At 37.4% G+C, this 25,231-nt stretch overlaps 1 protein-coding gene across 1 annotated transcript in view; it reads left to right on the forward strand.

Annotated features, from left to right (window-relative positions):
• The window catches only part of LOC148941864 (eukaryotic elongation factor 2 kinase-like), a 121,213-nt gene extending 104,148 nt beyond the window's left edge, over nucleotides 1–17,065 (forward strand). Inside the window, exons 14-15 of the mRNA XM_089103160.1 lie at nucleotides 6,010–6,191; nucleotides 15,333–17,065. Coding sequence (XP_088959286.1) covers nucleotides 6,010–6,191; nucleotides 15,333–15,454 — 304 coding nt within the window. The 3' untranslated portion in view covers nucleotides 15,455–17,065. The remainder of the gene's footprint in view (nucleotides 1–6,009; nucleotides 6,192–15,332) is intronic.
• The last annotated feature ends 8,166 nt before the right edge of the window (nucleotides 17,066–25,231 follow it).

Raw genomic sequence — 25,231 nt, forward strand, 5'->3', positions numbered from 1 at the left:
TATTAACCTTATAGGTAGCTCTTCAGGAAAAGAGCTACTGGATGGACACAACTTGTTCAGCTCATTGAAAACTTGATACTCAACTATTTCGATTTCACCTTCGTCAGGGCATATTGACAGTAGATTCTCTATTTCAGTGTTAGTTGGGGCAGGAAAGGATGTACAAATGTCAGTAAAGTAATTGTTGACGTCATTTGCACTCACGAGTGACCCATCATCGTTCAGAATACGGATACTGGATGATACTGTTTTTCCAGCAATCTGCCTCACTAGACGGTGCCATTTACGGGGATCCTTTTTTATTTCAGGGTCCAAAAGGGATTTTCCGAAGGACTTTCTTGCCTCGCGACAAAGGCTAACGATTTTGTTTCTTAATAATCGTAACGACGTTGCGTCACCACCTGACTGCCTTACAGAGGTTTTTTCGCGAATCAGCTGTTTTATTTTTGGAGTGATCCAGGGCTTGTCAGATTCGCTCACGACAAATTGCTTTTCCGGGAAAACTTCTAAGTATTTCTCATAGAGTAGGGACTGAAATATTTCTGCTTTCCTGTTGACATCGCTTTCGTTGTATACTTCGCTGAAGCAGTGAGTACCGACCCACATTCCGTACGTATTAATAGCAGACTTCGTGATAGGTCTCCGGAGTACTCTTATTTTCTTAAGCTTCCTGATTTCACTTTTTGCCTTCATCAGCAGAGTGTGATGGTCCGATTTGCCCAATGGCCCGTTCGAAGACACGTCTTTGTAATATGGAGCAAGGTTTGTAAGAATAAGGTCAAGGGTACTCCCGGTCACATGGGTGGGTATCTTGACCACTTGTGACATACCCAGCGTATTAGCAAGCCATTGTTTCTTTGTTTGGTTGAAGTCACCAGCTAATATGAAGCCCGGGCGGCTATACCGCTGACGTAATGTGTCTAACGTAGACTGAAGGTAGGATACCAACAGCCGTCTGTTCTTGGCGCTTTCAGGATAGTAGATACTTGCAATAATGATGCAAGAGACATCTCGTGGTAAATGTTTTGGCTTGCATAATGCCCAGATCGCTTCATGGTTAGGGTCATTGAAGTTATCTAAATATTTGCAGGGGATATCATCGCGAACATACAGGGCAACACCTCCGCCAATCCTGTCTGTTCTAGTGTTCAGAAAACCTTGTAACCAGCCATCCTTCCACTTGTTTCGTCGAGCTGCCATGTTTCGGTAATTGCGGCGATATGGATATTATTCTGACGTAGAATGACATCTAACTCATCTACTTTATTCGTTAGTGAGCGGACATTGCTCAGAAGGAAGTTGGGAAGTTGGTGTTTACAAGAGAGAACCTGCGGCGATAATACTGGAGGACAATCAGACCCGAAATCATTGGTAGGATCATTGTTGTCAGGGATCAGCCGGGGCGGTAGGCTCACGCGCGGGATTGAGACTAAACACCTCTCACGCTTAGGCTTTTGGCTGGCCAATCGTCCGTAGGTGACTAACACGTCAATCTTAAATTTCTTTCTGCCACCTCTGCGTCCTCTTCTTGTTCGCTTGCGAACGAAGGGAATGTCATCTATATTTTTATAAATTCTTAGTGTGACGAGTGTGGCTATGACAGATGGCGCCAAAACAGCAAAAGAAATGAAAGTACCTTTTTTGCATTGATCAATCCAGTTTTCAGCAGCAGCCTCAGTCACAAAGAATAGCACTATTAATACAGTTTTTATTAATACCACTTTCATCGCAAAGGGAGGAGTATTTCAAGGCACTGAACAAGTTAAACTAGGATAGAATGACTTGCAGCCTCAACGGCGCGAGAGCCATCTATCAGGATATGGCTTTTGAAAAAGGGGAAATACCTACAGATTTTAAGAAAACCTTAATTAAGCCACTTTATAAGAAAGGTGATAAAAGTGAACGTGGTAATTATCGAGAGATTGCTCTGATTCCTCTAGGTGGTAAATTACTTTGTGATATGACTCTTTAAACACTAAGAGGTGCCGTTGACAAAGTAATAAGAGAAGAACAGTGCGGTTTTAGAAAGGGTAGGCGAGACGGTGATACACTGTTCACTCACAGGTTAATAGTTGACAAGTGTCTGAGTATTCTAACGCATTTGATCCTCAGTTCTGTAAAATATGAGTAAGCGTTCGATTCTGTTGATAAAAGAGCTTTAGTAAAGGTTTTATCCTTGTGTGGTGTACCAGACAAATACATTAAAGTGATTAGTGCTATGTACGAGAATAACACTGCTGCGGTTAAGGTAGGCAATGAGGTTAGCAGCTGGTTTTGTATTAAATCAGGAGTTAAGCAGGGTTGTGTTCTATCTCCCTTTGTATGGATTATTTTGATGGACTTAGTTTTAAGGAGCACAGGAAAGGCAATGGGAGACCACGGAATCAAATGGCGAGGAAAAAGTCTCCTGGACTTGGATTATGCTGATGATTTAAGCATCCTAGATGAAAGTGAGAGTAAAATGAATAAAGTTTTAGAGGTTCTGCGAGTTCAGGGTGCTAGAATAGGTTCGAAAATTAATGTTAAGAAGACTAAGTCACGAAGTCTAGGAATATGTGAAGATGAAATGCTGACGTTGGGTAATGAAAAGATTCATCAGGTGGGCAGCTTCACTTACCTTGGTAGTATTATTAGTAAAGATGGTGGGAGCAGTGAAGATGTTAAATATAGAATAGCCAAGGCTCAGAGTGTTTTTTCACAGTTAAAAAAAGTCTGAAAGATTAGGAAGATAAGTCTGCAAACCGATATTAGAATATTAGAAGCTACAGTGATGACAGTGGTCAAATATGGCTCTGAAGCATGGACGCTCCGAAAAGCGGATGAAGATTTGCTTAATGTTTTCCAGAGAAATTGCTTACGGATTTTTCTCGGGTACCAGGCTGACTGACCGTATATGAAACTATTGGCTGTACGAAAAACGTGGTTCAATACCGCTCTCTAGGGCTATAATGAAAGAAAGGTTGAGGTTGCTAGGGCATGTTATGCGAATGAAGGATGACAGATTGCTGAAGATTGTCCTTTTCGGCCAACCATCTAGGGCTAAAGGGAAAGCAGGTCCTCCCCGTCTAGGGTGGGAGGACGTCATAAAGAAAGATTTAAAGGAAATGGGAACCTCGTGGGCGGGTGTAAAAAGGGAGGCTTTGAATAGATTGGGGTGGAGGAGGAGCGTGCGTAGCTGTGTTGGCCTCAGGCGGCTTGGTGTTGCGGTGAGTTGTTAGTAGTAGTAGTATTAGTAGAACATTGTAAATAATGTGGTAGTAGAACATAAAATATACAATATAACCTGAATTGTTTTTTAATTTTTACATCAGTGTACACAGGGATTGAGCTGCAGGGATTTTCTACGCTAAGGCTTATAACACTGGTATGATCCTTGGAGTTTATTCAATTTTTATTTTGTCCCTTATGGCTAAGATTTTCTTGACTAATCCTTGACGGATCGAAAACATCAAAACAAATAAAAGATTGCTCATTCGAGGTAGAATTTTCATTTCACCTTTTATGATCTTTGCTAATGTGTGGCAAACGTCTGTGTGTTGTTGGTACTGCCGTACGGCTGCGAGACCTGGCCCTTAAAGACCTCAGAGGTCCGGGGTCTGGATGTCTTCTATCATAATTGCCTTCGGTGTATCGTGAAGCTCCGGTTATCAGTGAGAGTCAGTAATGATACCATCCACAGTAAAACTGGAAACTGCTGCTACCAGCTACTACTAACAACGCATTACAGCACCAAGCCGCCTAAGGACAACACAGCTACGAACGCTCTTCCATCCCAATCTATTCAAAGCCTTCCTCTTTACATCCTCCCAAGAAATTCTAATTTTCCTTAAATATTTTCTTACGACACCCTCTGACCCCTTCTTGGGACGACCTGGTTTTCATTTGGTCATAGATGGTTGACCGACAAAGACGATCTTGGCAATCTGTTATCCTTCATCCGCAGAAGATGTCCTAGCCATCTCAACCTATTTCGCATTGTAGCCTTAGGAAACTGGAAACCGGCCAACCATATCAAATGTCATCAAATGCAACGCTCTGGTGGTTTGGCCACGTACTATGACGTGATATCGAATTAGTGCCTGAGATGCATCCCGAAAAACTCGAATGCCTGAATGTCTCCCAGGGAAAATTCTATGTGGGATCTGGCATGCAATACTACTACTACTACTAACAACTCAGTGCAGCACCAAGCCACCTGAGGCCAACACAGCCACGCACGCTCCTCCTCCATCCAAATCTATTCAAAGCATCCCTCTTTACATTCTTATCTGGCATGTAATAATGTTGTTTAAAAAGAATTATAACTCCTTTTTGCTTTAAAACCATGCCATTCAAGGTAGACCAGTTGTTCATCATGATCAGAACATTTTACGCCCAGGGGGTTGCAGATGCTAGGATTGACCTCACTCTGACTTTCTCTCACATGGTCGACACTACTTTGGGGAGTGTTTTTTTTTTTTTCAGGGGTGTAATTTTATTTACACATAATTTATAAAAAACAAACGCCAAGGAACCTTCCGGTTCGTTAGGCCAACTCCAACTTCCAACACATAATTCAATATAAATAAACAAAAACAAAACATTATCCCCCACTGACGGGCTAACAAAACAACACAACTAAAAATTCCATAATGGCACTACTTAAAAAAAAAAAAATCAAACAAATTGATAAGTATTATTACAAAAGTCCCTTTTTTCCCAGAAACTACTTCGGTCAGGCTCACGCACAACCCCAATTGGTAAATGACTCCAGGAGATCGGCAGAACATGCCGAGCAGAGAACTGTGACCGGGTTGTTTCACACTGCGGCCGCCGAAATGCATCTGCATTTCTTGTATTATAATTGTGAAGATTCATATGGAACATATTGCTCTTTGGATTAATTTGACCTGCTTTTGAAACTTGACGATTTGAAATTATTTTAAACAGTTACGTGTGATATAAGACTCCCCATATAAGTGTCTACCTTGTGAGCAAAAGTCGGCATGATGTCAATGCTAGAAAGAGTCAATGGACCGCACCTAAGTTAGCAAATAAAAAAATCCATTGTATATATAATACAGAAGTTCTTTGACCTGTTGCCATATATAACCATAGATTTCCTATATAGTCAAAATGATCTAAACAATGTAATATTAACCATGGGTGGTGGCTTCCATGGGCTTCCTAAATTCTTTCTAAGGAAACCTGGGGCTTCCTAAATTCTTTCTAATAAATATAGTATTTCATTTTTACTAGATCTCATTGCCAAACTGAAATTATATTAGAGACAGTCTAGTGTGTCAGAGACAATCTTTTGTTATTTCTGTATGCTTATTCAGGCTATTCGTAGTGATTGCAGTATTTTGAAGGTCATTAAGATGTGACTTTTGTTTATTTGTTTTTTTTTGCGTGTTTTTTTTTTTTTTTTTTTTTTTTTTTTTTTTTTTTTTTTTATGTTGCGTTTAATTTAATTTAACTTTAATGTTTTTCCGTTGATAAAGGCTCCTGGACGTGGAGTCGAAATATTCGAATTTTTATTATTTGAAGTTTGTTGTTGTTATTTTTTTCACTGTTTTATTTAAATTATACCAGTTTTTTTCTCTCTGAAATTCTGTAAATGGAAAAGTAGTGTGGTTTAAGATATTATTTGATTAAATGGGTTAACTTTTAACATGGTATTAATTAAGGGGTAAGAAATATTTGAAATATTTTAATTCATTGGAAGGGTTTTAATTGTTTTTAAATAGTTTTGAAAGGTAGTATTTTTTTCGATTTTTTACCGCATTGTTGTAAATTGCGGGTTTGGGGTAGGTGTCGAAAAATTTTCAGCAAATGGAACAAGATGAATACCAGCATCAAAATCAGTGGTACATTAATAAGGAAGGCAGGGGGCCAGGGATAGAGCCCTGAGGTGCCCCTTTTTATTAATGGGGTAATAAATGAGGGGTAAGAAATATTATGTTTTTATCAATTTTTTTTACCGCATTATCGTGAAAGTTTCTGCTAAACGTGAAATTCTATCTGCAGAGTGCGCTCTTGGACAGACGCCGTGCGTTTGTACTCGAGAGCTGTTGCTGCACTGACTGAAATGGATGATGACGGACATTTTGATGGAACCATGGACGACCCCCAATATCAGCTCATTGGCCGTCAAGCTGAAATGTATAGAGATGGGGGATTTGGTCTGGAGATTAATTACAAAAAAGCAGGTATATTGGTCTTTTTAACTAGAATGCCTATTTTTAAACTAGAATGTATATTATAATCTGGAATATCTAGAATAGAATAGAATATAAGAATGCAAACAACCTGTTTGGAGAGGGCTGGGTAAATTTATCGTCTTCTGTCAGGTTTTATTGCAGCTTTACACTCGTTTTTCGAGTATTTTTGTAGGGGAGGTGTAAGTTTTGTAGAAGAGAACTTCTGACCCTTTTCCATCTCCCCTCTCCCTCCCTCTACTTTTTTCTGTTCGTGTCGTTACAATAAACAATCTCTAACAAAGTTGTCATTTTCATCTTCTGCAGAAGACAGAATTTTTATTTGTATGCTTTCTTTTTATATTAGCTTAAACGATGTGCTTATGCCTACAGTATACTTGATGCTGCGGTTAACAAGCTGTTCAATATCTTATACTGTTGCGGTATAAGATAATATCTGTAGTTACAGATGCTGCTTAAGCTGTTCAAGATCTTTTAGTTTCTTTTTGCTTTAACAGTGTCTTACCACCTTAACACCCCATTTGCCTCTTTCGATCACCGACGGCCTCATTCGTTAAACGACCAAGTAGCTACTCATCACCAACAAATATTTGATGGCATAATTTGTCGCCGTCCTAATGATGTGTCATGCTGCACTCCCCTCTGCACTAGGAGACGTCAGTGGCACTGAGCAACGCTCTGGTAATATTTTTAGAAGGAAGCTATGGTATTTAGCTCGTCCCCTGAAGAAGTCGTTGTATCGTCAAGAAGTTGTCGCTGTGAAATTACTTTATCGCCTTATGTGCCAGCCATCATGGGAAGGTCTAAGCTAACTAAATACTACCCCCACTGTATTTGATGCTCTTCTTAACAAGGACTTCATCGAGTTTTTCGGGCCGTTTACAAGGCTTTACTCAAAATGGATGTATCTACTATTGCTGGTGCTACAAACTTGACGGAATGTTAAGTCCCCTAAGGCTTGTAATGCATATGATATTCCGCCCATTATTCAGGGGTGTAGCCGGAGGGGGGGCAACCTATGAGGGGCACCAAACTGAATTTTTTTGTTGATATTATGATAAAACTTATGTTTTGGAAGTGATGGTTTGAGGTGGGGGGGGGGGGTTGAAACGACATTGTCCCATGTGCTAAGCTACGCTTCCGCCAAAGCTTCTTTCCTAATTCTCTGTTGTTGGCATATCATAAGATACCATAGAGATAAGAAATTCTAAGGGTAAAGCAAATTCCATCTCGAGGGGTAAGAAAGGACTCTTGTTGAAGCCTCTGTCTACATGCAGCCTCAGCCTTTGTCCTATCACACACTCGAAAACAGAGAAGCAATGGTCGCAAATTAGACCACCAAATAATACTTTCCTGTCATTTAATGGCTAAACGACTAAAACTTTTACATACTTTGAATGCCTCTCTCGAATTCCCTTAACTCCCCCCCTCCTCCTTGACCTCTGTAAATATCAACATTGTACAAACTGGGCTGCGCATGACAGTGTATGCAAACTATTTTTTTCATCATAGCTTCTTTTCAAAGCCTATTTTTGTCACGTCTTAAGATATCTCTGAATATTTTTGTCAGATCCTAACCTAAATTGTGACCTCTGGTCGCTTGTATCGCTTTGCAGTTTAATTTGTACTTTACTAAAAACAAAATACTCTTAAATGTTTTCACTTTTTGGGCTTTAATAAATAAAAAATCATTAAGACTTTAGGGATTAAATATCAGTATATGTGCTTTAAACTGAATTTACGTTCATTTTTTTTATTTTTTTTATTTTTTTTTATTTTTTAGTAAAATGCAAATATGTTCTGGTCTGGAGAAGGCATGAGAGTTGTCAGCCCTTCTCATGTTAATTTCTGCTTGTTTTGAGTTTCACTGGGCTATTTGTTTTAATTTCTGTTCGTTTTGGGTTTCATTTTTTTTTATGATTATTTGTGGTAGTTTTACGCTTGGAAGATTATATGACTTTATTTCTGCTTATTTTTGGCTTAATGAAGCTTTTTACTTTTCTTTGAAAAACTTATTTTGTGGAAAAAGCTTTTTTAATTAATCTTTCAATGAGAAAGAGGTGTCTGAGCCACCTAAGCCGTCATGATACATTTACCGAGTTTGATCGTACCTCATCTCCAAGTGTTTTGTCTATAAATGTCATTCAACAGTTTCTTCTTCTTCTTCTATTTAACCTAAGCCGTCATGATACATTTACCGAGTTTGATCGTACCTCATCTCTAAGTGTTTTGTCTATAAATGTAATTCAACAGTTTCTTCTTCTTCTTCTTATATTTAAAATAAGCCGTCATGATACATTTACCGAGTTTGATCGTACCTCATCTCCAAATGTTTTGTCTATAAATGTCATTCAACAGTTTCTTCTTCTTCTTCTATTTAACCTAAGACGTCATGATACATTTACCGAGTTTGATCGTACCTCATCTCTAAGTGTTTTGTCTCTAAATGTCATTCAACAGTTTCTTCTTCTTCTTCTAATTAAAATAAGCCGTCATGATACATTTACAGAGTTTGATCGTACCTCATCTCTAAATGTTTTGTCTATAAATGTCATTCAACAGTTTCTTCTTCTTCTTCTATTTAACCTAAGCCGTCATGATACATTTATCGAGTTTGATCGTATCTCACCTCCAAGTGTTTTGTCTATAAATGTCATTCAACAGTTTCTTCTTCTTCTTCTTCTTCTATTTAACCTAAGCCGTCATGATACATTTACCGAGTTTGATCGTACCTCATCTCTAAGTGTTTTGTCTATAAATGTCATTCAACAGTTTCTTCTTCTTCTTCTTCTATTTAACCTAAGCCGTTATGATGCATTTACCGAGTTTGTTCGTGCCTCATCTCCAAGTGTTTTGTCGATAAATCTCATTCAACAGTTTCTTCTTCTTCTTCTTCTTCTATTTAACCTAAGCCGTCATGGTACATTTACCGAGTTTGATCGTACCTCATCTCCAAGTTTTTTGTCTATAAATCTCATTCAACAGTTTCTTCTTCTTCTTCTTCTTCTTCTATTTAACCTAAGCCGTCATGATACATTTACCGAGTTTGATCGTACCTCATCTCCAAATGTTTTGTCTATAAATGTCATTCAACAGTTTCTTCTTCTTCTTCTTCTTCTATTTAACCTAAGCCGTCATGATACATTTACCGAGTTTGATCGTACCTCATCTCTAAGTGTTTTGTCTATAAATGTCATTCAACAGTTTCTCTTAAAAATATTGTGTATATCTTCAGCTTCTTCCTTAGTGTTCATGGCTCTGTATATACGAAAACTATGGTCTAAGTTATACAGATTTTGAAGTAAAAAACGAAGGCAGAATCCAAAGGTTTACGAATAATTTCCAGGTTATATTCTGTAGGCTCTTAATATTAAATATAAATTACCATTTTTGATGATCAAATTCGAGCTGTTCAATTTTATTTTTTATTTTGATGTTTTTTATTGTTGTTTTTTTAATTTGGATTGCTGGACCTAAATTAAGGACTCTTAAGGATTAGAAAATATAAGTAGTATAAAAAATGGAACAAGAATTATAGAAAACTAAAGGAAAATATTGCTAAGAATATTTTAGCATAATTAGGTTGAGAAATGGTAAATATAAAATGATTGACAAAATAACCATAGTTATTGCTGCTCTAGGGTTATTATTTTGTCCAACGGGAGAATTCTGGAATTCTTCACCTCCAGAAAGATTACAGTTGCAGCTGGAGAAAGCGCCTTAACTGGGAGTGAATGTGGCCCTAAAGTTAGCCATACGATTTTTTTGGAATTCCAACTAAGTTAGCTATAAAAGTTGACCATCTTCTACCGAAAATTGCTACATAGTTTGAGGCTGCTCAGAAGCCTGAAAATTGCTCCATAAATCAATTCTTGAAATAAAGTCAAATAGAAAATGTATTTCTGGTTTTGATATTAGAATATACACACAGCCTAGTGGACAAAATATCTTATCTTTTTTTGTTTTTGCGTTTTTCTGTTATTGTTGAAGATCAAGAATTTGTTTAAACATATTTTAGTACAACTAGTAGCAATATAACTTAAGCCGACAAGGAACCGTGTTATGACTGCTTGATTCCGTGTAAAGCCTACTAAATTGACCGAGGTTGCAAGCTATGCATCGGTAAATGAAGTCACGGTTAAGCAGACGGAGACATTCGATAAAGAACTGATTTTTTTCCTCAATGATGCACCTCAAATGATGCACATTAGATTTCAACGCAAAGGTTGGCACTAATTGGTTCTGTTGTCCTGAATCCTCGGGAAATCACGGCCTCGGAGAACGAATTGGAAATGAGGATCTCCCAAGAAAAATGTCACTCATAAACGGCCTGGTTGTCAGTGCCAATCCGCCAGGTACAAATTAAACCTGATTGGTCATTTCTTGATAATCAAAAAGTTGCGGACGTCTCTTTGTAATGTAAGCGCAAATAGAGGTGTCATGTCCTCTCGGACCGTAACCTTTAAGCTTATAGTTGTAAGCTTTATGGTTGCCAATATAAGAGTGAATCTGTTGGTAACGATGATTTCATCTTGATTGAGAAACAAGGACTCATTGATTGAGAAACGTTTGTGCAGTCCGTATTGATACTTACTAATAGTTTGTAGCTCAAAAGACGTCGCAGTTTTTATAACCGAAGACACAGCGATCAATCGTCATACGTGATTTGCATGCCCTCTGTATATATGAACACATGATTTGTATATACGAACACGTGATTATATAGTGAACACGTGATTTGCATGCCTTCTGTATGTATGAACACATGATTTGTGTATACGAACACGTGATTATATAGTGGACACGTGATTTGCATGCCTGAAATCGGACTTTCCATTATTTTTTTTCTCCGACGTTGACGGCTCCCGACGGTAGTCGTCGGGGTCCAGAAGACGAGGACTTTCAAAAAACTAAGACGCAGCTGCCAAACTCATCAACAAAATCCGAACACCTCACTTGAACCCGACCGGGAAGACATCGGGGCGAACAAGAAACGACATGATTATGTGAAGAGTTTAGTAGATTGTGAAAAAAATAAGAAAAATCTTTTGTAAATAGCTTCTGAAACCACACTGGCTAAGCATGACAAAACGCAAAAATGGTAAAGAAGAGAAAACGAGGATAATAACAGCCAGTGAAGTTTAAGTGTTTAAGTTTAGTGTTTGTTTTAAGGTTTTTTTATATTTTTCTGTGGACTCTTATCTGTACTTTTTATTATTTTGTTCTGCACTGAAGGTGGAGCAGAACTCTTGACCGAAATGTTTGCGTAGTTTTCTTCACTGGCTGTTATTATCTTCGTTTTCTCTTCGATCCAATTTTTTCGTTTTGAAAAGTCTTGAGATGTAGGGAGTGTGGCCAAAGCTCTCCCTCCTCATCCTTAAATGAGGAGGAAACACCTCATGCTTAAACACCTCATGCTTAAATTTATTTATTTTCTAACTCGTCATTACACAAAAGCAAGAAGACGGAGTACAACATAATACAAAAAAAAGAGAAAAACAAAACAATACAGAACAAATACTTAAAAGCATTACATCGACACTACTACCGCAGGAGGGACGACTACTCGTGCGCCAGCCTTGCGTTAAAATTGTCGATCTGTTTTCTAACCGCTTGACATGCTTCTGTTACTTTTTAATGAAGGCTAATATATGAGTTACGCGTCTACAAAGGTACATTGCGTCCTTTGAAATATACATTGATCCCTTGTTCAAGTACGTAGAAGACCGTATAATCGGTTTACCTCTCCGTAAGGAGATATGCTTAAAGGCCCTGGGGTTTATAGATGATGCAACTTTTACCCTATCAAGTGTCAAAGATGTAAAGGCAGTTCTACAAGGACTTGATTGGTATGAGAGGAATTTTAGGGTAAAAATCCACAAGGGAAAAAGCAATCTTTTACCAATACTGGAATCAGAAAATATGGAAGAAATGATGCAGGAACTTTGGATAGCAAAACTAGAAAAGGCAAAAATACTTGGAGTGACATGGACCCGCAAGATGAAGGTGGGTAAATTATGGGAAGGGAAAAAACAGAAAATTGAAGGGATACTGGCGACGGCAAATGATGTTGAAGAGTGTTCTTTGTTTTTCAGAGCGACATATGTAAACACATATTGTCTACCACTACTGTTCTATTTCGCGCCAGCTTTCTAGCTAGATGAAGGCAGTGCTAAGAGAATAGAAAAAATTATTTGGAGGTTAGTGTGGAGAGGAAAAATTGAAAAGTTGAGCATGAAAATGCTCTTTGTACCCAGAATAAAAGGAGGATTAGGAGTTGTAAATTATAGGAACATATGCCAATCACTTTTTTGGAGAAATGATATTGAGATGCTCCAAAGGGACGATGAAATTGGATGTTTGGAGAGAGATTGGCTACTACCGGTCTTGAACAAAGTAGTTGAGGATCAAGGTTTGACGCTAGTGGAAGAGGTCCCAGATCAGTTAAAGGAAACAGCGGAAACTTTAAGAGAATTGAGATCAAAAGGAGTGTTTCAGGACAGATTGAGTCAGATAAAAAGAAAAAGGGTCATAGATGATTACATATGGACCCAAAAGAACAATGTTTCATACCATGTTAAAGAAAAATAACCTTTCATGAATTTTGATGTGGCTTTCAAAAATCTAAATTAAGTACCGTGTGACACTAGAGAAAGAGAGGTGATGTTTATGCTGATACACACCATATTACCTTACCGGGATAGAATAAGCCGCTTCAAGAAGGGCGAAATAAAGGAGTGCATCCTGTGCCATGAAATGGTGGTTGATGGTTTAAAGCATGAATTTATAGAATGTATTTTTAACAAAGAAGTTCTTAGTTTTATTTTTGATGTTTTTAGGGGTGAGAATATAGAGATAGTGAGTTGAAAATGTAAAAACAAAAATTTGAAATTAGACTTTGAAAGAAACGGGGATGAAAAGAGGCACATAGTAATGTTTTTGATAGTGATATGGGCATGTGCCCATATTTCGAAGAGGAGCAAAAAGAAACAGAGAGTTGAGCTAGAGAAATTGAAAGGAGTAATTAGGGGGAAAGTAGAGCTTTTGAGAAAGAATATAAAATGGGAACAAAGAATTGATGTGGAGTGGATAGAGAGTTTGGTAAATGTTTTTTTTTTTTTTTTTTTTTTTTTTTAAGCAATCAAGTAAAGTATGAATTTTATTTGGAAGTTAAAAGTTTAAGGGTAAATTGTTAGAAATTTTGAACCCTTCTTCCTAAGTAAGTATTGTGTTGCTTAAGTATAAGTTTTATTGTTTGTTGGGGTTATTGTAAGGGAAGAATGGTTCAAATTGTATTTATTATATTTTTTTTTTTTTTTAAAGATTTGTTTTTGTTATATTGTTTTTTTTTTGAAGCTTGAAGGGGTAATATAAAGTTTCGATCGTAGTTGAAGCCACCGCCAAAGGATTCTCCTAAGGAGGGGGAGTATCCTACAAGTGGGAGGTGCGTTGTATTTTGTTTTGTTTTTATTTGTGTTGTAGTATGCCCGGGGAGTAACCTGTTGTATTTGATTGCCTTGATTCATTTTTAGTTGGTATAAAAGGGAATTTTTTTTTTTTTTTAAAGATAGGCTATAGTTAGGATGATGAAAATGTTACGTTGGATTAATTTAGTTTTTTAAATTTCAGAGATATAAAGGAGGAGAAAATAGAGGAAGAGAAGTTTTTTGGTGGTTGTAGTTGGTTGAAGTTTGTAATTTTGTTTAATTTGTTTTTTAATAGGAGAAAAATGAAGATGAGGGGTAAAAGGGAAAAAGGGGAAAAAATGGAAAGGGAAAAAATTGAATTTATAGGATAAAAATACAGAAAAGGATAATGAAGGCTAATAATCCTTATTAAAATTTTTGATCATGTTAAATATTTATAGCAGCAGTGTGTTTTCATCGATATTGTTTGGATAAGAAACTTAAAAATAAATGTCGTTTTTAAATTAGTGTAGGTGACATTAAAGTTTTGAAATTATTCGAAAAAGATTATTATGTCACCGAGAGGAGAGGAAATGGGATTTAAAAAAAAAATTAATTAAAATTTAAAAAAAGGAGAAAAAAACAGATACTTTGCATAACGAAAGTAGTAGGACCGAATTTGCTTAATGCTAGATTTCTGAAGCATTCTCCAAAAGGTGTAATGCACAGAATATGCGGCAGCGCAGTTGCATGATACAACCTAGCTAAAATCATGCGATTAAAACTGGAGTTTGTTTGCCACAATGCTACCATATGACGCCGAAATACGCTTTTACAGGTGGCTAACTATGAGCGAGCGGGTAGCTCTTAGCACGGAAGTCCCCGCAGGGAGGCCCAAATAAGTTAACGAAGACACTGGCTTAACAGTAATATCACTAAGTCTAATAGATACATCAGTCGAATCTTTCCAATTAAAAAGAACAGTCTCAGACTTGACTGCTTTGAAACTAAGACCAATTTTCTGGTATTTATTATTTAACGTTTTAAAATTCTCCTAGAAGTTCGCAATGGTCCGACAAGGCATAAACACGTCATCAGCATAACGAACTACACTTAGATTCAAACCGTGAACTATGCATGAACATTCAATTTTGCGATTGTGGCTCTATTATTGCGTTACTGAAAAAGCTCAAAATTCCTTGTATTCCTCCTGCTTATGTGGGAGGAATAAGCTGGAGGATATCTCTCTAAAGATCCTCCGCCCTCTCCCTCAGTTATTCAAGGACGGTGTTGGATTTGTATGAGTTCCTAAACAACCTATAATGTTTTTTTTTTAATTTTTTCTAACGTTTAATAAAGTATGGGTGATCTTTTTGAAAAGTGGACTGTATGTCATAGGTCTGTTTTTCCATCATAATCTTCTTTAATAGTATTTTGTTTACTGTGGTATTTTAATACTATTCAGTAAGGTGGCTGACTTCAACAATTTCAGGCTGTGATTCGGAAAAGTAATGAAGCTACCCCTCGTCCCTTCCTAAATTCCTTTGGCTTTGTGTCGAATTTGGATTAATAGCTAAACACCAAATAACTTGCATTTTTTTAATTTGCAATTTTATTTGCACTTTTTCTACTGTTTAAAAAGTCAGGTTGGTTTTATGACAAAAAGTGGAATGGATATCCTACAATTGTTCTGTATCATAATCTAAATTAAAAGTTTTTTTTCTAGCGGAGCTATTTAGCACAGCGGCTGATGATGCCATGGAATCCATGAAAGGTCGCATTGCCAATAAATACTACGAATTGGCTGAAGAAATGTCTGCTTTAGCTGAAGAAGCTAGTGACTCGTAAACTATGTTGTGTTTATGATTTGTTTTTGGTTGTGTTTGAACTCAAAAGCGAAAAAAAATTATGCATAGTTAGCTGAAAAATCTTATAAAGTTAAATTTCAAATTTGTGTAAACTGCAGAAAAAGGCACACTCATGGTTACCGTATTGAGGATTTATAATATAGTTTCTTTTCGCATACAGATCAGTGAGGCCCGCGTAGCGCAGGTACCGACCTCATAAGGCTCTGCCATCGGCCTGGAGTGCTGTATGGGGTCGGGGGAAAATCATCCAACGCTTACTGTGTTTTTCCCTAGATTTCTCTAGGTACCCATTTGAATCTGGGTGAATTTCTGGCTTGTTTTATAGGAAAACGCCACTAACCGCCTTCCCAAACCAAACACTAGCCACCGCCTAGACTCGAAGATGCGAACCTTCGCTTGTGAGTCTAGCGTGCTGTTGGGGACTTAACCCTTCCCAAATGTAAAAGCTGTGTATAAGAAGTCCGTAACCCAAAAAAAGAAATTATAAAAAGCAGAATCATTTTGTTCGAGCTATCGTAAAGAGGATATTTTCCAACTAAATGGTGCTGTACTTATAAAGAAAATAGATAAATAAAAAAAAAACAACACAGGGTTAGTATTTATTAAAAACTGACATAATAGGGGCCAAATGCATTCAAAAAAGGTTTTGTTCCAACGGTCGGGGCGATCAAATCTATCTTTTTATCTTGTACTTATTTTCTTCGACACAGGTGGTGGTCATACGTCTCTATCCTATCACTGCTTGTCTGCCACCCTTTTGGCAGCGGGAATCGAACCCTTAACCCTGTATTGCCAAGCAGAGTATTAATCCACTGTGCTACCACAGGATTAGTGACTTATTAGTTAAAACACAAATCTTTTTAGAAAAATTTAAGGCATCACCTGAAACTGTATCCATATAAGACATCACCTGAAACTTAAGGCCTAAAATTTGAGGCATCACCTGAAACTGTATCTATATCAGGCATCATCTGAAACTTAGGGCCTAAAATTTAAGGCATCACCTGAAACTATATCTATATCAGGCATCACCTGAAACTTTAGGCCTAAAATTTAAGGCATCTCCTGAAACTGTAAGTATATAAGGCATCACTTGAAACTTAAGGCCTAAAATTTAAGGTATCACCTGAAACTGCATCTATATCGAAACCCATGAGGACTTCATAGACTTTCATAGAATCGGGACTTCATGGAATCGGGTTTCGATTCTTATATTGAATCAGGTCAAAATACGTAAGGATAAAGTTAACTATGCATTCAAATTTGTACCTTGAAGAAAAAAAGACCTGACTTATTGATGGGGTCGTAAATCTCTTCGATAAATTTATGGCATCACTCGAAGCCGCATCTCCGATCTCCATCTCCGGTCTGTGTTTTTTTCTTTTTGAACTAAATTAAAGCAAAAGATAAGTAACGACCAAGTTATGAAGCTAACTGTGCATTCAAATTAATGTTTTTTCCCATATTGATGGCGTTTGTGTGTGTAATTGCTTCCCTTCGCAGTGATATTCCTTTTGTTCCTTTCCTTTTACAATTTTTGTCGTTATATACGAAATTTCTGAAAATAAACGTGATTTTGTTCATCACCCTAGCTTATGATTTTTTTGTAATGTATTTTAAAAAAAAATTAAAAAAATTGTTGTTTTGAATTAAGGCACAGCCTAGAAAATGTAATTACTTCAGAAATACAGACTCGTAAGCAGTGTGGTTGGTGATAGGCCCTCCTCATTCTAAAAATACGTGATGAGGAGTGAGCTCCTTGCGCTTTCTCTTCTATGTCACCAGCCAGGTTTGTGAAGTTTCACCAGCAAACCCGCTGCCACCACCAGCTGGTGGTTTGTGCCACCAGCCAAACCGGTTATTTGGTTATGCTTTTCTATTATGTGGCTCATTTCCACTATCCTTGTTAAACACCTTCTCAGAAATTAGAACGTTTTTACGGTATTATCTGGTATCTTTTTAGGTATGACTCTATGGTTTTTGCGTCAGATGTAATTTATTCCGTCGGACGCCAGAAACATCTGTGTTTACCTTTGTATATGGTCTGACGCTATCTTTTGGGGACAAAAATCGGTCTTTTTGTGTTGGTCGGGTATTAGTTAATTCATTTTCATATATTTTGGATCATTTAAAAAATTAAGAGGACATGTTGTTTCATTCGTTATTTAGGAAATCAGTGATATCCAATGTACTAGGGTTTTTTACTCAATCTAATTACCAGTTTAATTTGCATTATTAAAACTTCACCTGAAGTAATCAAAAGCGCCTCAGAGTTTGTAAATATGCACTTTTGTTACGTTTTTATGAATCGAACAAAGGTTTCGGGAGGGGGGGGGGTTGAAAATGCGGTATCCCCCCTCCTGATACTGCCTTGCAAATTTGGATCGTTTCCTGCCGGGGAATAAAATGAAAAGAGATTTTGTTTCATTCCTGTTGTTACATGCTTGATATATGGCAAAATGTTATTTTACTTCATTTGAATCAACTATTGTTAGAGATAACTTCCTGTCAACTCGTGGAAACGCAATTGTCAGTAAAATTAGTACGAGATTTTTGTTTTATCAAGAATTGGGGTTGACTACTTTATGTATTCAGTGCCATGAGTCTGAGGAGCTTACGGTTAAGCAAAATCTCACGAAACACGGGAATTACAGATGCCAGGTGAGGTGGGAAACACCTGCTGCAAGATAAAGAAGAAGAACGTTACAAGGGCTAACAACATCAAAGAGTAAGGGGAAATTTACAAGAGTAAAAAGCAGGCGTTAGTGTCGACACAAAAAAATTCTATCAGGGCCATCTAGCATGTGGTGACACTTGACACTTGGAAAAAATACCATCCTTTTTCTGGTGGCTTCCGAAACTCAGTCGGCACCAAGGCCGGCTGAGTGTACAGGGTTTACCCCCCTCCGATTATTTTTTTTGTAAAACACCCCCAGAACAAGATACTCCCCCCCCCCTCCCTTCCGAACAAAATCCCAGACACGCCCTTGCTTGGCACCAGCAGGGATAATCAGTAATAAGGTTAGTAATGCAGGCTGCCGAGCTTCCTGAGGATAGCTACAACATTTAACCACAAGGTATTAACGACTTTCTCATATTTGACCAGTGTCAAACCGTGGCTGCCAATATTCTGCACTTAGTTCACGGGCTTATCTTCCTATTCTTACAAATCTTTTTTCAACTGTGAAAAAACAGCTTGCGCCTTGGCTATTCTCTTTTTTACACCTTCAATGGATCCACCATCTTTACTAATAATACTACCCAGTACTTGAAAAAAAATTGCTTGGTTCTGCGCAGCTATCTCAAAGTGTCTAAACACGTTCTGAGACCACACTGGCACTACTGACCACACTGGCACTATACTCGAAAAAAGGAAAAAAAAAGCTAGAAAAAGACAAAACCAAAAAAGTATAGTATTCAGCCAATGAGTAAAATGAAGATAGGGCAGATATTTCGATAAAGACTTCCGCTAACCCGCCCTCAATAAAGTTTAGTTTCGCTTTTTGCACGGAGATTTGCGGAAGTCACCAAAGTTGCCAAGTTCTCCTTTGTCTTCGTTTTTATTCACTGGCTGGATATTGTCTTGTTGTTTTTTGTTTTTTCTGGTTTTACAATCGTATGTGTTTGTCTATCTGAGAGGGGCTACTCCATCAAACCATATGTTGATTTCCTTCAGGTTAAGGTTTGTTGAATGGAAAAAAGCTAGTGCCAAGAGTATGGGTGACATGCAACAGTGGCAACTGGCGCTACTGTCGACCGAAAATTCTCAGCATAATCTAGCGTTTGGCAACACTTGGCATTATTTCAGTGTAAAAATAAGAATAATTAATTAAATTTGTGTAGTTGGTAAATTTAGTTTTAAAGTGGCGTCAAAAGCTAGATGGCGTCGAGGTTTAGGTTACCCATGAGGTTGAGGTGAGGTTGAAGTTACCCATATTCTTTGACCTTGTGGATTAGTTCGGGTAAAAGACCATGGCACATTAGTTAATTACGATGTGCTTTACACTGAAAAATATGTTGAAACAATCCTCTGGTAAATTTTGGTAAGCGCTTAAGCTTGTGAAGATGGCAATTTTCACTTTACTTATATCTCCTAGGCTTCGACTTGGTTTCGATGTCTAAATGATCTTCAATCTGAAATTAAGATCATGCTGCCATCTAGGAAAATGCTAATCAAAGGCAGCAGTACTAAATTAAGCAAATACTATTTTTGTCTTTGTTTATATTATGAAAGGAAAAATAATTAAAATCTTGAGCGAAAAAAAAATCGATCATGCTGGCTGCTGTAAATAGAAGGTCCTGTTTGTTTTTCAAATCGAATATATCACTACAAAGTTATATCCATTGATTGATTCACTTTTTTTTTGTTTTTGTTTTTTTTTTTTTTTTTTTTTTAAATGCGAAATGTGTTTTCGTTTCACTGATAGATAGCGTTTCACTGATGTGTTTTTAAATTTTCTGTTTCACCACCCTGCATATTAAGAAAAAGAAAGAGGTCTATAAAATTCTAGAATTTGTCAAGCTGAAAAAACCCCATCAATGCTAGTGAGATTATTTTTAAACTTTCAGTAAAGCAGAAATGGCACTGACCTCTTGTGGGGTTTAAGTGGCAGAAAAGCTAAGCTTTTTCTGTAACAAGTGTTTATTTTTCTTTTGCTTTATTGTTCAAATAAATAAATAACTCCTTTAGTCTCCATGCTAGCATAAAAGTCAAATACGTTAGCCAAAGACACAGCTGGGGTTGTCTATACCCGTTTCTGTACCCCCCCCCCCCCCCACCAATATCACTTCTACAATATAAGTAGATCATATTATTGGAAAAAAAAACTCAGACCCCCCCCCTCAGATACTGCACCCGGTGGCAGCCACCCCTCCCCCTAGCTACGCTACTGACGTTAGCGTCAGATTGTTAAACATATCTGATTGTCGGATGTTAATACAATTAATTTAAATCCACTTAAAACAACTTCAGGAATTAAGATGACCGGGTAAACTGTAAGATGTAAGATGACCGGGTAAGAATTGCTGACCGGGTAAACTGTCTTGTGCAGGGCTTTAGGCATAAATTTGACACACAATCAGGGGAAATATTGCGGTGGGTTTTAGACGACACATTTGAAGATAAATTTAAAACTAGCTTTTAATCAGAAATAAGTCAATGTGATTGATAAGGTCTTAGTAATAAGCAATAAATATATAAAAGTAAAAAAAAAAATAAAGTAAAAAAATAATTACAGTACGAAGGTAAAAGTAAAAAAATAAGTAAAAATAATCACAAACCCACAAAATCAGCAAAGTTCTTTGTTTAGATTAGTAGCTCTGAAAATCAAATCCATTGAAAAAAAAAATTCTGATTGTAAAGAAGTAAAAAGTTTGTTTTTGTAGCTTATGGTTCAGAATATAAAAGTAGTATTTAACGCATATAAACGTTTTATAGTTTATAAAGTAGACCAGGCTATTCCATGTCAGAGGGTAGAAATTAAAGAAGAAATACATCATATATACTATTGCTAATCAAATATCATCCCAGACTCCCCTCCCCATTATAAAACCAAATATGACCCTAAGTTAGGCTATAAAGAAAAGGTTTTTTTTGCAACAAAACCCGCCAAATTTAACAATAAACTACATAAAAAAGGATTATTGATTTTTTTCTATTTTGAAATTTTGTTTGCTTCTTTTATTATTTGTTTTGTTTTAAAACTGGCTTGATTGTGAATTTTGAACCAACTGTTGATGAAAAAAGTGCAAAAATAGTATTTATCAACAAAATGAAATTTGTGTATGGGTTAGATACCAAACCCTTCTATCTAGACTAAGGCTGTATTCGGTGTTTTTGAGGCTAGGATAAAATACAATAGCAATTATAGAAATTACATCGAACTAAAAATCAACTAATATATTTATTCCTTTTTTTCTGTCTGATTTCTATGCTACAAGTTAAATTAACAAAGGAGTGCCTATCTTTCCATATACCCCTATCCCTGCACCTTTACGTGCTTCCATAGCTTTGTTACTAAAGTATTATATTTTCATCATATTTTGGTATATTTCACTATGACTAACTTTACTTCTTTAGTGGGGTTGCTATAACAAGTAATCTAAGTACCATAATTTCTATCATCATTTTGGAAATCTGCTTTCATTTTATTGTCTTAACTTATGCTCCTGGCCTCCCTCAGGCCACTCAGCGTGTCCCAAGGTGGCGATAGGGGAACGCCCTTCAAATATGTAGGGTACCTCCATAGGAGGCACGGACCAAGGGGGGACCTTGTCCCTGGGGGTCCATAATAGAAACTGGAGCACCCTCATCTGGGGTCATAAATACAGGCGGAAGAGGAAGAAGGCCCCTCAAATGTACTCTCAGTAGGACCCACCGGTGTGTCCACAAGTCCCATGAGTTACTTACAAACCTTCTCCCAGTAATGGGTTAAATTGCATGCTGATGCAGAACACCATCGCGAAAGGATCCTCTATAGGAGGAGAACTGCGGTTGGGCGTAAGATCCAGATATATGGACAACGGCCTCTGCAAAGGGCTGCCTCAACCCTTTCGGGGTACTTGCAAGACTCGGGACATTGCGGTCAACTCTAATCCCACTTGAGGAGTGGTGCCCCTCGAGGAAATTATAGCCGAGTAAATGACACAGCATTCGCACGGGATTCTGATCAATGGACAATGCTTCTCGGCTTGGTATTAGTCCCCGAAGCCGCGTCACGCCGACATGACGGCGGCGGATGTGTGATTTAGTATCAGCGGCGGCGCGCCGCCAGGCGCGCCGAAATTTTTTTGGCGGTGCACCACCTATTTCGGCCCGGTGGTGCCCCATAGCGTGCTGGTTTTTTTGATTAAAATAATAATAAGAATTCCTCTACACCTAACACGTTCAACCTCAACTTGATTATAATAGGGATTTTTAAATGGTTGGCTAAGAACATACAAGAATAATATGACAAAACAGGAATTTGTTGGGCCGTGCGGAAAGTGTTTATGTTCACAGTCGATCAGACCAAGTAGAATCCTCATTTTTAGCCACTAGACCCAGGAAAACCTATGTTGTGTTTATGTTTAACACCGCATTTTTCCTATAAAATCCTGTGTCTAGTCATTTTCTTCTTGTTAATGATTTCGGCTAATGTGTGAATAACTTTCAAAGTTTGGGATTCAAACATCTCCTGTTCATCAAATACATACGAAAAGGAAGTGAAAAAAACAAATAACAACATCGAAAAAACATTGTATACAAGTCAGATACCATGGCTTAACAACACCAACTAATTTATATCAGCGGTTACATCACTTCAGTTACAACTGATGTAACAAAAGTGAGTTTGTTCGCTCTGCCTGGAGCCATTGAGCATGATAAATACATGAAACCCAAAACGAACAGAAATTACAATAAATAACCGAGTCAAACTCAAAACGAGCAAAAATTAACATAAGTTGGGTTCAAACCCATAAGCCTTCCCAAGGCTGGAGCATAATTTGCACTTTACTAAGAAAATATAAATGTTTTTAGTTTTATAACTTTAATAAATCAAATAACATTAACATTTTGATTACTAAATATCAGTATATGTAGGCCTATATTAAACTGACAATGCACATTCATTTGTATTTTTTTTCAGTAAAGAGCAAATTATATTCTGGCCTTGGGAAGGCATAGGGGTTTTGAGCCCAACTTATGTTAATTTCTGCTCGTTTTGAGTTTGACTCGGTTATCTGTTGTAATTTCTGTTCGTTTTGGGTTTCATTTATTTATCGATGCTGATTTGTGGTAGTTTCACGCTTGGTAGATTATTTGGTTTTATTTTTATTTAATGGAGTTCTTTACTTTTCTTTGAAAAACTTATTTTGTGGAAACAGTTTTTTTAATTAATTTCTGTTCGTTTTATATTGACATAGTCTTTTCAGGGAAATGGAAAATAATACTTTAAATCTTTTCGTTTTATTAAGAATTTATAGTTTTGGCCTGCTATTTGTATGCTGGAAAAAATTTCTTCAGCAATTTTTAACAACACAGACCCTTTTAAAAATCTGGTTACAAATAGTAGTGTTTAATTTAGTTTCATACCTCATCTAGTTGACCTGAAATGGAAAACTTGATACCATTCGCCAAAAAAATCTGATTACGTTCTTTGATAGCCGAGATACAATTAAACTATTTTGATATGATTAAATTTTAAGAACAGAAGTAGCCCCAAAAGTTCGAACATAATGCCCTCGGTCGTTCTTGGGATAGTGTTGAGATGCCTTATTGGGAATTAACATTAACACAGTGCATTTCGATTTAATATTAAGGCAACATTTAGTTTTTAAACATAAAGGCAAATTGGAGGGTGGGTGTGGGAGGGGGGTTAGTTTCCCTCTAATCACTTTCGACTATTCAAAAGGGCATCAGCCATTTCTATTTTCAATCGAATGAGCCCTTTTCGAAGTTCCTACGACAACTCCTTCGATACGAAGTGCCCTGGTCTAAACAACAACAACAACAACAAAAATGATACATTATACCCACATTTATCTTTACTATAAAAATGTCATGCCTTCCAATGACTTTCGATTGTTAAAAAGGGCACTAAGCCTTTCAATTTCCAATCGAATGATCCCTTTTTGGGTTTCTACGACAACGCTTTCTATAAACACCTTATATGCCCCTAGGGCATACATTACAAGCCTTACCCTAAGGGATGTGAGGGTTGTTGTCATCCTCTAGACCTAATTTCTAGAACTCTCAACTACGTTAAACAAAATGGCTGTCTCAATATTTTGATTGGATGTGTTTGGGGAAATGGTGGGCGTGGAAGGGGTGTTAGTTGTCTTCCAATCACTTTTGACGATTAAAAAGGGCACAAGCCTCTCCAATTTCTAATTGAATGAGCCCTTTTCGAAGTTTCTACGACAACTTCTTCGATACGAAGTACCCTGGTCTAAAGGAAAAAAAAAATAATGCCAACATCGTTCTTATATACCCCCAGGACATAACTTAAAACCCTTGCCCTAAGGGTTGTGGGGGAGTAACCTCCTCAAAAACATATTTTCTCTCTGGAAATCAGTTACTCTGAACAAAATGGCTATCTCAGAATTTGAATTGCATGTGTTTGGGGAAATGATGGGCATGGAAGAGGTATTAGCTGCCTTACGGTTAATGGAGACTATTAAAAGGGGCATTAGCTATTCCAATGTCCAATTAAATGAACTCTTTTCGAAGTTTACTCAACAACTACTTCGATACGAAGTGTCCTGGTATGAAAAAAAAATACATTGTGCCAACATTGTTCTTTGCTTTGGCAGCGCGATTGCGCTGCCTATGATAACATCCTGAACCGCCTAATGCTCTTTTACCTACCTCTTTTCATCCGAAAAATCAGAAAGAAAAATGAACAGAATTTTAAAGTGGAAGGTAGAATTTTTGTTCCAAGAAAAATTTCTTCTTCTCCTTCCTACGAACCGATATACATGGCGAGCCCAAGATAACAGTATTTATCTTTAAGAAACAGATTAGCCGGGATGACGGTTGAAGTTCTGAGGTCGATATCGATAAGCAAAAAAAAGAGAAAGAAACACGGTGGCGTATTAGTGACACCGCCACTGACAGAATCAGCGGCGGTATCAGCGCGCTGATGCAAGCTCGGCGGCGCACCACCGTTTTTTTTTCGGCGGCGCGCCGCCGACTTTTCGGCGCGGCTTCGGGGTCTATGTGGTATGTTTTGGAGGGTGTCTTCGGGCTGAAAAACCTCTTCCTAGCTAATTTATC

Source organism: Artemia sp. Qi Xiang Cuo, chromosome 17, assembly GCF_049724085.1.
Source record: "Artemia sp. Qi Xiang Cuo chromosome 17, ASM4972408v1, whole genome shotgun sequence".
NCBI lineage: Eukaryota > Metazoa > Arthropoda > Branchiopoda > Anostraca > Artemiidae > Artemia > Artemia sp. Qi Xiang Cuo.